The sequence below is a fragment of the Nomascus leucogenys genome, chromosome 12, assembly GCF_006542625.1.
Source record: "Nomascus leucogenys isolate Asia chromosome 12, Asia_NLE_v1, whole genome shotgun sequence".
In the NCBI taxonomy this organism is placed as follows: Eukaryota; Metazoa; Chordata; class Mammalia; order Primates; family Hylobatidae; genus Nomascus; species Nomascus leucogenys.
The window spans coordinates 19780274-19792631 of record NC_044392.1 but is presented as its reverse complement, the minus strand read 5'-3'; the positions used below and the strand labels follow the sequence as shown (position 1 = coordinate 19792631).

General features: G+C 51.6%; 1 protein-coding gene and 1 long non-coding RNA gene across 4 annotated transcripts in view; one reads left to right on the top strand and one right to left on the bottom strand.

The window, feature by feature from the left end:
* The window catches only part of TTC39A (tetratricopeptide repeat domain 39A), a 59487-nt gene that overhangs the window by 4167 nt on the left and 42962 nt on the right, over positions 1-12358 (top strand). The window contains exon 1 of one of the 3 annotated variants that reach the window (XM_030823892.1): positions 10693-10814. The exons of 1 other annotated variant lie outside the window; for it this stretch is intronic. In XM_030823892.1, coding sequence (XP_030679752.1) covers positions 10774-10814 — 41 coding nt within the window. In that variant the 5' untranslated portion in view covers positions 10693-10773. Of the gene's footprint in view, positions 1-10692; positions 10815-11047; positions 11212-12358 lie in introns of those variants that run through there. One more of the 3 variants, XM_030823893.1, reaches the window with a different exon arrangement.
* On the bottom strand, positions 9970-11596 carry LOC105740635. Its single transcript, XR_001116710.1, has 3 exons — positions 11441-11596; positions 11037-11120; positions 9970-10379 (listed from the first exon to the last, which is right to left on the bottom strand). It is a non-coding gene; the product is annotated as an uncharacterized LOC105740635 (long non-coding RNA).

Sequence of the window (12358 nt, the reverse complement as noted above, 5' to 3'; positions counted from 1 at the left end):
CGCCTCTGCCTCCCAAAGTGTTGTAATTACAGGCATGAGCCACCGCACCCAGCCTTAGGCTGGTTTTGAAGCCTGACTCTGAGACTTTCTAGCAGTATGACTTTGGACAGGCTGTTTAGCTTCTCGTGCCTCAGTTTCCTCATCTGTAAAATGGGGGTAACATTAGGACTCACCTCCCAGGATTGTTGTGAGGATCGGATGAGTTAGTTTATGTAAAGCACTGCCTGGCACGCTGCTATACCAGCACGAGTGATGATTATAAGAGGAAGGGCTTCACCAGCTTTAGTCTGAAAAAGCTCAGGAGACTAATCTAACTGGCGCTTCCTTCAACCAATCACTGTTCCCTGAGAAGTGGGGTCAAGTAAGAAGAGGTTCCTCACAGCCAGGGGCGGTGGCCTGTAATCCCAGCACTTCGGGAGGCCGAGGCGGGCAGATCACGAGGTCAGGAAATCGAGACCATCCTGGCTAACACGGTGAAACCCCGTCTCTATTAAAAATACAAAAAATTAGCCGGGCGAGGTGGCGGGCGCCTGTAGTCCCAGCTACGCGGAGAGGCTGAGGCAGGAGAATGGCGTGAACCCCAGGGGGCGGAGCCTGCAGTGAGCCGAGATCGCGCCACTGCACTCCAGCCTGGGTGACAGAGCAAGACTCCTTCTCAAAAAAAAAAAAAAAAAAAAAAAAAAAAAAAAAAAAAAAGAAGAGGCTCCTCACTCAGCCAATGGGCTGGAGAGGAGGGGAGGAGAAAGGGGGCGTGATGCGGCAGGAGGGCAGCATTTAGCAAATGTGACCACTGAGCAGGCCTTAAAGCTGTAGTTTCATGACATACCCAAATTACGATATATTTGGAGCACCCTGCCCATTCCTCTGAGTCCCCCTGCTGTTTTTCATGCTCTGAGATCTGAAAACTGAAAGGTCCCTCATGGCCCCTCTGGGGGCCTGTGCCACCCACCACTCTCCTGTGTTGTGGCCTTGCTGAACACAGCCCTTCTCTCCCTGACTGCCACCACCACCCTGGCCTGGTGGGGGAATGGTCGCTGAGGCACTTTGCTAGATCACCTTTCTTAATTCATTCCCATTCAGGTTGCTATAATGAAATAGCATAAACTGGGTAGCTTATAAACAACAGAAATGTTTTCTCACAGTTCGGGAGGATGGGAAGTCCAAGATCAAGGCAGATTCAGTATCTGATGAGGGCCTGCTTTCTGGCTTACAGATGGTGACTTCTTGCTGTGTCTTCACATGGAGGAAGGGGCAAGGAGTCTCTCTTGAACTTCTTTTATAAGGGCACCAATCCCATTCTGCACCCATGGCCTAATCACCTCCCAAAGGGCCCACCTCCTAATACCATCACCTTAGACATAAGGATTTCCACATATGAATGTTGGGGGATGCAAACTGTCACTCTATAGCAATCACCCCATGCCACGGGTGGGAGAGACCCTTCCCTTAATTCCCCAGCAGCTCGACTGAGGCCAGGCTATAACTTATCTATTTATTTATTAATTTATTTTGGTAGAGATGGGGTTTCACCATGTTGCCCAGTCTGGTCTTGAACTCCTGGCCTGAAGTGATCCTCCCATCTCAGCATCCCAAAGTGCTGGGATTATAGGCATGAGCCACCATGCCTGGCCAGGCTATAACTTTTAAAAACACCTTAGGAAGAAGGGAGCGAGGAACAGATGATTTTATGATGTTATGGCCCTCTCCCCTCAGCCATCCTGGAAGGAGACTTCCTATAGAACATCCACTTCTGGGAGGGCCCAATGTGTCTTCCAACATCTTCTTTCCCAGGAGAAAAGAGGAATTTTTCTCTTAGCCCAAGATTCCCAAGGCTTCCTTTCTTATGCTAAGATCGGCTATAAAATAATAGATCAGTCTTTCCCAGGTGATCAGAAGTGCAGAAATCTACCACTTTCAAGTAAAATCCTTCCCCTGCCCTATAAATGGCTGGTCCTTTGCCCCATGACCCCCTGCCAAAAGGACAATTACATTAGGACTAGGTGGGACATCAGAGACCCCATCCACGTGGAACTGGGCTAAGACACTCCATTCCTTTTGGCTCCTTTTCTTCCCATGGGAGTGAAATTTGTTTTGCCTCCTGCAGCCTCAGGTGTTACTCCTTAGCTTCCCTCTTACAGGGTCTGCTCTGACCAGCCCCCAGACTCTGCAAGAAGAAGCACTGCAGCTGCTCAATTCATTTCAAACTAAGAAACATCCTTCCTCAGATACATACAGTAGCTAAATCTCAGGTTGAAAGAAACTGCTAAGTAAATGAGTATGTGGGCAATTGCTTTACATCTGGGTGATTGAAAGGTGTACCAAAGGGCTGACCCTGAGCACAGGACAGGCCACTTAAAGGAGGATAAATCAGGCCAGGTGCGGTGGCTCACACCTGTAATCCCAGCAGTTTGGGAGGCCAAGGTGGGTGGATCACTTGAGGTCAGGAGTTCAAGACCAGCCTGGACAACATGGCGAAACCTTGTCGCTACTAAAAATACAAAAATTAGCTGCGCTTGGTGGTGCGTGCCTGTAATCCCAGTTACTTGGGAGGCTGAGGCGGGAGAATCACTTGAAACTGGGAGGTGGAGGTTGCAGTGAGCCAAGATCGTACCATTACACTCAGCTTGGACAACAGAGTAAGACTCTGTTTCCAAAAAAAAAAAAAAAAAAGAAGATAAATCTCCACTCGACAGCGCTGCACTCGGGTGGTCACCCTTCTCCCCTTCTCTCCTCCTTTGCTTGCCACTGCTCCCTCCAAGCCCCAGCTCCTCTCCCCTGGACACCTTCTGAACTTGCCTGCTGCCTCTAGAATGTTCTCTTTCCCTTTCTCTGTGATCTGTAATGCAAGAGACCTGCCTTTGACTGTTCCCCAACAGCCAGCATGTGACATGCAGCATCATCTGTAATCCACACGACTCTGACCAGGGAAGCCTTGCTTTCTCCACTTTAATAGAGGAGGAAACTTAGGCGCAAGGAGGTGAAGAGTGTTGCCCTGGATTATAGTGAAGAAGCCAAAATTCAGAGTCAAATGTCCTATTCCCAGCACTATATTGTACTGCCTCCCCCAGAAATGGCTTCAGTACCTCTTCATGCTTCCTAAAATGCATAGATGTCAGGGTTTTCTTTTTAATATTAGGTGGATAATTTTGTGTTCTGCTTTTTTCATATTTTTCCATATTCAAGCAAATTGGTTTAGGCAGCAAGTCTTTTTATTGAGCCAGGCACTGTTTTAGGCAAATTAGAGAACAAAACAGTAACGCAAAAACAAATTCCTGAAGCTGGGCACAGCCACATGTCCCTAGAGTCTCAGCTACTCAGGAGGATCACTTGAGCCCAGGAGTTAAAGACCAGCCTGGGCGATATAGTGAGACCCCACTCAAAACAAACAAAAACCCTACCTGTGGAACTTAGTTTAATGGGGAGAGGGAGAATAAATGAATAAGCAAAATAAAAAGATGTCACATGACAACAAGCACTGTGGAAAAATAATGCAGGGCAGAAGAACTGGGAGGATGGGGGCAGGGGTTCAATTTTAAATAGAATGGGGCTGGGCACGGTGGCTCATGCCTGTAATTTCAGCACTTTGGGAGGCTGAGGCGGGCAGATCATCTGAGGTCAGGAGTTCAAGACCAGCCTGGCCAACATGGTGAAATCCAGTCTTTACTAAAAATACAAAAATTAGCCGGGTGTGGTGGCGGGCACCTGTAGTCTCAGCTACTTGGGAGGCTGAGGCAGGAGAATCACTTGAACCCGGGAGGCGGAAGTTGCAGTGAGCCGAGACTGTACCACTCATTCCAGCCTGGGCGACAGAGTGAGACTCCATCTCAAAAACAAACAAAAAATATTACACAGAATGGTCAGGGAAGGCCTCATGGAGAAGGTGATATTTGAGCTGAGACCTGAAGAAGGTGAAGTAGTGAATCGTGTGAGAAGAGGATTCCAGGCAGAGGGAATAGCAAGTCCGAAGGGCCTGAGGTGGGAATGTGCCTGGCATATTTGGAGGTGAGCAAGGAGGCCGGTGTGGCTGAAATAAGAGAGGGAATAAAGGGAAATGATGTCGGGAGATGATGGGAGCATGCAGGCTGTGCAGGGCCTCATGAGTCATAGACAGACTAGTTTTTGCACTGAGGAACATGGGGAGCCTTTGCAGGGCTTTGAACAGAGTTGTGATGTGACCTGGCCTAAGTCTCAGATGGGCCTGGTGCTGTGTGGATAATAGACAGTAGCAGACTACGGTTGTGTGCCACCATGCCCAACTCAGTTTTTATTTTTTGTAGAGACGGGGGTTTCACTATTTGCCGAGGCTGGTCTCCAACTTCTGGCCTCAAGCAATCCTCCTGCCTTGGCCTCTCAAAGTGCTGGGATTACAGGCAGATGGAGCCAATTTCTATTCCCACCAGCAGCGTGTCAGGTAGCTCATCTGCCCTGAAGATATGTAGCTCATTTAATCCTTGCGACAACCTAATGAGGTTGGTGCCATCATCATCCCCATTTCAGAAATGAAGGTGCTGGCCCAGGGTGTCAGGTGCAAGCCCTGGCTTTCAAACCTGCTCTCTGAACTATTCTCTAATCGGATGAATTGCTTAGGACTGCCCAGCTAGGACATAGTGGGGCCAGGAGTCCATCCAGATCTTCCTGGCTCTGCATCCCAAGTTCTGACCCCTGAAAGCGTGCCATCAATGCTGGAAGCCCCTCATTAGAGCTCTGACCCCTTTTTTCAGTTAGAGCTGTTCTTGGTCCCTTGTGCTAACCCAGGCTCCTTCCTTAGATCTACCCTCAGCAGCTCCTACAGACCAGACTTGGGTAGAAGAGCCCAGATCCTAGAATAGAGACCCTCAGAGCAGGGAGGGCCCTTGAGTTCTTGGCCCAAATTTCTCTCCCCTTTATATCTGTTGGGAAGAGGAAACTGCCCCACAGTGGGGCAGTGACTTGCCAAAGGTCACAGAGCTAGTGGGGGGCAGAGTCCATGCCTGCCCAAGGAGCAGGAATAGATCCTTCCTTAGGGGCCCTTGCCAGAGAATATTTAAGATCTGTCACTGTCACAGCCCTCCAAAGGCCCTTTGTTGATGGGCCGGTTCACTTGTGAATTATTAACGAGCCCAAGCCTGTAACCTGCTAGGGTGGGGCTCACTCGCTTTAAGAAGACCTGCTTTATAGTCACCAGTTCAGCGAGAGAGGAAGGGTTCTAGAGTCTGAAGAGGGGGATCTGGGCTGGCAGAGACTGCAGGTGTTGGGGAGGGGGCGCTTCATGCCAGGGAAAGGTCTGGGGGAAGGGGCTGGGAGGGGTGCTGAGAAGGGGGAAGGAGTCACCCAAATAATGCTCAGTAATCCGCACAGCATCCCTGAGAGTTTGGGATTATTATCCCAGGTTTACAGATGGGAAAACTGAGGTTCTTAAGCTCTTTCTACAACAATGGCATCATGTATCACTGCTTGCATCCCCCATTTCTATGACCTCTCCCACTTAAAACACCCCTCCTTTCTTCTCTTCTTCCCCCTTTCCCTAGAAAATAAGGAATCAAGACCTGGGTTCAAGCTACAGCTAGATGTTGGTCCAAGCCTCTATTTTCTCATCTGTAGGATGGGAGGTAATGCTATTACAAACTTTCTAGGGCATTCTGAGGGCTCACTTAATAGGTATTTATTAAGGGCCTTTTTTTTTTTTTTTTTTTTTTTTGAGACAAGAGTTTCTCTCTGTCGCCTAGGCTGGAGTGCAATGGTGTGATCTTGGCTCATTGCAAGCTCCACCTCCCAGGTTCAAGCGATTCTCCTGCCTCAGCCTCCTGAGTAGCTGGGATTACAGGTGTCCACCATCACCCCCAGCTATTTTTTTTTTTTTTTTGTATTTTTAGTAGAGGTGGGGTTTCACCATGTTGGCCAGGCTATTCTTGAACTCTTGACCTCAAGTGATCTGCCCGCCTCAGCCTCCCAAAGTGCTGGGATTACAGGCATGAGCCACAGCGCCCAGCCATATTAAGGGCCTTCTTAAATTGACAATGGCACAGGTGAAAGCAGTCTGTGAAGGTTCTCAGGGCCATTGAGAGGTGTGGTGATGCTGGTGATTTGTTCTTGCACGTTGGGGAGGAAACGAGGGAGGAAAGCAGGCCTGGCATCTCCGAGGTGTAACGCACCAGGAAACAGGTCTCCTGACAGGAGGAAGGCACCCAGGACACAGGATCCTCTCCCATCGCCAGGGCTCAGCTGTCACCTCAAGGTGGGGACACACAGGTGATCCAAGTAAGGTCACCTGAGTTGGGGAGGCAGAAATGATAATGGTGACTCACAGACTCCCCTGCACTGGAGCTGGGCCAGAGCTCCTGGGGGCCGGGAACGGCCTGGGTGGGGCCCTCCTGAGGGGTGGGCCACTCTGATGTGCTGACTCACCAGGTGACTGGCTCCAGCATCACTGTCACTGTGATGGTGTGGGGAGAGTTCCAGCTCTAAAGGCAGCTCTTCTGCTTCCCTTACTGAGCTCATTTTTCATCTGTGAAATGGGGAGGAAAGTAGTGTCTAGTGGTCCACCACAGCCATCACCAGGGCATTTATATAGCACTCTGCTATTTTCTTTCTTTTTTTTTTTGAGACAGGGTCTCGCTCTGTTACCCAGGCTGGAGTGCGGTGGCACCATCATGGCACACTGCAGCCTCAACCTCCTGGGCTCAATTGATCCTCCTGCCTCAGACTCTGGAGTAGCTGGGACTACGTACCCCATGCCAGGCTTTTTTTTTTTTTCGATGGAGTTTCGCTCTTGTTGCCCAGGCTGGAGTGCAATAGTGCGATCTTTGTTCACCACAACCTCCGCCTCCCGGGTTCAAGCGATTCTTCTGCCTTAGCCTCCCACGTAGCTGGGATTACAGGCATGCACCACCACGCCTGGCTAATTTTGTATTTTTAGTGGAGACAGGGTTTCTCTATGTTGGTCAGGCTGGTCTTGAACCCCTGACCTCAGGTGATCTGCCCACCTCAGCCTCCCAAAGTGCTGGGATTACAGGCATGAGCCACCACACCTGGCCTGGGCTTTTTTTGTTTTGTTTGTTGTTTTTGTTTTTTTTTTGTTTGTTTGTAGAGACAGGGTCTCCCCATGTTGCCCAGGCCGGTCTCAAACTCCTGGGCTCATGCAATCCGCCCGCTTTGGCCTCCTAAAGTGCTGGGATTACAGGTGTGAGCCACCATGCTCAGGTTATATATGAATTCTTAATACTCAGAGCAACCTTGGAAGTCGGCAATATTATTTCCATTTTACTGATGAGGAAACTGAGGCTCAGAGAGGTGGTAAAGTGAAAAATAAGATAATCCATGTTATACACTGAACATCATGTGTAGCATGTAAAAAGCCTGTGATGTGGGTTAGCCATTGTTATAATAATAACCTCAGAGGGAAATTGTAAAGTGCTAGGCCCCACATTAGTGTGACTAGTCAGGTACCTGATGTCAGGCCCTGAGACACAGAGATGAATTGGACCAGGCCCTAGCCTCCAGAAGCAGACAGTCACATACAAACCTCATTCTCTGCTCCCCACCACCCCAAACACACATACCACACACAGACAGTGACAGCCCAGGGTGATTAAGGTAGATCAGAGTGGGTTAGGGCAGTGGGTGCAAAGGGAGCCCCTGACCCATCTATGGAGGGAGGGCTTCCTGGAAGAGGTGACATCTGAACTGAAACCTGCAGGGTTAGGAGGAGTTTTGGCATATGGCAAAATGTCAACAAATGTTGGTCAAATACAGTAAAGGTTTACCCTGGAGCTAATACAGCTTATAGCGTCAGGATTCCTCATTTACCTGGCCCCTTCCAAGGCTCTGGGAGAACCCTGGCAATTTTATACAGGCTGACTATCCCTAACCCAAAATGCTCTGGACCAGAAATGTTTCAATTTTTGGATTTTTATGGATTTTGGAATATTTGCATATGCATAATGAATTATCTTGGGGATGGGATCCAAGCCTAAACATGAAATTCATTTGTGTTTCATATACACCTTACACACATAGCCTAATGGTCATTTTTTTTTTTTTTTTTTTGGCGGGGGTGACGGAGTTTTGCTCTTGTTAGCCCAGGCTGGAGTGCAATGATATGATCTCTGCTCACTGCAACCTTCACCTTCCAGGTTCAAGTGATTCTCCTGCCTCAGCCTCCCGAGTAGCTGAGATTACAGGCATGTGCCACCATGCCTGTCTAATTTTGTATTTTTAGTAGAGATGGGGTTTCTCCATGTTGGTCAGGCTGGTCTCGAACTCCTGACCTCAGGTGATCTGCCTGTCTCAGCCTCCCAAAGTGCTGGGATTACAGGCGTGAGCCACCATGCCCGGCCGCCTAAAGGTAATTTTATACAATATTGTAAATAATTTTGTGCATGAAACAAAGTTTGTGTGCACTGAACCATCAGAAAGCAGAAGTGTCACTCTCTCGGCCACCCATGTGGACAATCTGTGATTATTTGGCATTGCCATCATTTTTGACTCTGAATTTATGTGCTCCCAATAAGCATTTTTTTTACCCTTATTCACACATAAGTACTTAACAATAAAAATATAACATGCCATTAATGCAGTGAAAAAGTGTTCAGGGTAACTCAGCAGCACATGAGCATCAGTAGAATGCCTGTGTCTGCTGTAACAACAGCACAGCAAACATGGTAGGCCTGCAGTCTCCAACTACAGTGCTCAAAAAGCTTCAAGTTTCAGGCCGGGCGTGGTGGCTCACGCCTGTAATCCCACTGTGGGAGGCCAAGGTAGGCGGATCACTTGAGGTCCAGAGTTTGAGACCAGCCTGGCCAACATGGCAAAACCCTGTCTCTACTAAAAATACAAAAATCAGCTGGGCATGGTGGCACATCCCTGTAATCTCAGCTACTCAGGAGGCTGTGGGATGGGAATCACTTGAACCCGGAAGATGGAGATTGTGGTGAGCCAAGATCATGAGATCGTGCCACTGCACTCCAGCCTGGGTAACAGAGTGAGACTTTGTCTCAAAAAAAAAAAGAGAAAATTTAGAAAGCTTCAAATTTTGGAGCATTCTGGATTTCGGATTTTCAAATTAGGAATGCTCAACCTGTATTGGTAAATTTGTATTCTTTTTTTTGAACAGCGGCCTCCCCATTGTAAGCTTCTGGATCCACCCCTGGTTACGTGAATGACTAACAAGTGACAAGGGAGGAAGGTGTGTTCCACACAGAGGGAACAGCATGTTTAAATGCCTAGAGATTTGAAAGTGCATGGCATGTGATAGGGGCCCCAGCCTCATCATCCTCTTTACACATACTGCTTGTGGTCTCACCAGCCTCACCCTTTCCCACCTCCATGCCTTCATCCATGCTGCTCCCCAATCTGGTACACCCTCTCCACGACTTCAGTTTGTTTAAATAATATAAACTTCAAGGCTCAGTTCTGTCACCACCTCTTCTAGGAAGCTCCCCAGGCTCTCCCCTTGTCTGGATTCTTTATAGTTGCTGGTGGATGTCATCATAGCTTGCTTCTAGCGGTCAATTATCTTTTTCATGCCTGTATATGAGACTCCCAGAGATGGGATGATTCTTGCAAGTGAGCATCTGGCCCCTGCTCACAAATGGGCAGGATGGGACTTCACTGCCTTTCCAGGCAGCCTGCTTAGATTTTAAGCAGCTACCACCAAGCCCAAACTGCCTGGCTCCCCAGGGATCTGGTGCAAGTCCTGTTCCCACCGTGGTTGCTTCTGCAGGCTGTCTCCTTCTGTCTCCTCTTCTGACGTCCTGGAGGTCATAGTTGCTCCAGGGGAGCTACAGTCCTTCCTGACTTCTGTCCCTTCCTTTGTGAAGGGACAGCTCTAATGGCAGCCACATGCTCTGATGAGTCATGGTTAAGAGCAGCATCTGGGGCCAGGAGGTGGTGGCTGGTTAACTCTTCATGGGCCAGTGGCTCTCTCTGCCAGAAGATCAGGTCAGGTGGAGACACCCGCCTCAGGGCTCGGTGCACAGTGGACATTTGGGGAGTGTTGTGGGTGACCCCCACACAGGCACTGGGAATGCAGGGGAGAGGGGGCCAACGGGGAAAGGGGCCAGAGTGTTGGCTTTGGATTCAGGAGGGATGGATTCCAGTCCTAGCTTGCCACTTATTAGGTGAGTGACCATGCGTGAATCAAATGAACCCCATCCCTCAGTTTCCCCATCTGTAAAATAGCAATTATGGGGATCATTTGAGAAGGCAGTGTAAACTGCCAGCTAGCAGCGAGTGCTAAACCGCGTTTTTCCCGCCTTCTGGTCTCGTGCAGTCACTCAGTGGGCGAGATGGTGGGATTAAAATCCAGGCCTGAGTCTGGGGGCTGTCTTTGTCTGCACGAATGCCCCCATTAATGCGGGAGGATGGTGACGGCTCAGGTGGGGGCCGCTGCGGGGCGGAAGCTGTGGGGAGGAGAAGTGACAGTAAAGTGGACCTCAGGTCCCGGAGAAGAACTTCTAACGCCAGATAGGTGGGGACGTATGAGGAGGGCGCGAGCTCCCAGCCCGGGCGGTGCCTGAGCAGAGGGCGTCGGGCTCTCACCTGTCGGAGCGGGGGTGGGGGCCGCCCAGATCCCCCGGCGGTGCGGGAGCGCGGGTCGCCGCGGGCGGCCATGGCCTTACCGTGCGGGTGGGGAGACCGAGGCTCGGCCCGGCCCCGCCGCCTTCCCCGCCCCCGGCGCGCCCCTCCCCGGCCGCAGCGTCCGCGACCGCACAGCGCCCGGCTCCGGGTTCCGGCGGCAGCACCTGGGCCGCGATTGGCGTCCGGCTGGGGCAGCGCCGCCCGCGCCCCTCGGCGATGACCTCGGCCGGCGGCGCCCCAGGAGCCCTGCCCGCGGGGTAAGTGCGCGGCTGGGAGGCCCGGGGGCGCGGGCGGCGCGGGTTGGGGCCTGGGCAGGTGGTGGGCGCCGCGCCAGGCCTCCCCCGCGCACCGGCCTGGGGCCGCACTGCGGCTTCCAGCCCCCACCCCGCCCGATCCCTGGGAGCCGCCGCCGCCGTCAGGAGTGGGGGCGGGGGGCTGCGAGGAGATGGAGGCGCGGGGACCCCGGGTCGGTCACTCACCTTCTGGGTCCCAACTTTCTCACGGAGCTGTAGTCACAGACACGTTCAGAGCAGCCTTCCCCACCTGCCTCGTGGCGTTCACTCCTGTGGGGTGGGCCCTGTTACTCTCATCCCCGTTACAGATGAGGAAACTGAGGCACAGCACTTAAGTGACTTGTCATCGGTCACCCAGGAGGTAAGAGTTGGGGGTGGGATTTGAACTCAGTTCTGTCTGTTGTCAGATCCCCCCACCCCATCATCTTTAGGGACATTAGGGGAACTTAAACGGCTAAGGTTTGGGCCAGCCGGGCCCACTGGGTGCAGCAGGAACCTGGGTAGTAAAAAGTGGGTGTTGTCACCTTCAACGTGGCTCTCCTGCCCAACCCTACCCACATCCCACTGAGAAACCCCTATGGGACCCCTACCTAGATCACCCCCCATAGCAGTGACAGCTGCTACTGCCAGGAGACCTTCAGCAACTCTCTGCTTTTCCTGGGCCCCAGTGGGCAGGGCACGGGGCAGCTGCTAGGAGCCCTGACTGCTGGGAAGTTGCTGGGCAGAGAGCCGGCCCAGGTGAGCTGGGAGGAGGGCTCACCCTGCCTGGAGCCTCACCACCACTGACAATATTTGCTAAGGGCCCGAGGCTTGACACATGAACAGGGAGGTGACGGGGCTGGTGCCAGCTGGCAGCTGGAAGCCTCCACTGGGCTTGCGTGTGTGTGGCTCTATCAGGGCTTGGAAGCTGGGTTGCTGGGGGACACCCTGGCCTGGGAGAGGGTTGCCTGGTGAGTTTAAGCTTGATCATTTTTGTTGTGTGACTTTGGCCAAGTCCTTTACCCTTCCTAGACTTCTGGTCCCTCCTGTGGAAAACACGGAGAAATGGGGCTGGCTGCTCCTTTCCTGTTCTGGGCCCAAGTCTTTGTAAAGCTGGAGGTTGGGTAGGTTCCTTCTGCGCAGCCCTGACTGAGTACCACCACCCTGCTGGGTCCAGAAAAGTGGTTTCCAGGAGAGAAGGCGGGCATGGAGCAAGGTATCTATCAAAGAAGTCTAGACTCCCTGGCTGAAAACCACATTCATCCCACTTCCTTATATGCTTACATCCCTGCCTAAGTGCCCTCTACAACCCCGGGCTCCTCTGGCCCTGCTGCAGGCCTCAGGACAGCAAGCTTGCTCTTCTCACGCTGGTGGGTCTTCCTCATGAGAAACTGTACCTGCCTCTCTGCATGCCTGCCCACTCTTCTTTGAAGCCACCTGTCCATCTGTCCCCACCCCTGGTTAGGGTCATCCTGGTGGGGTCTGAGCAGAGGAGGGCCACACGCAGCGGGACCAATCTCACCTTCACT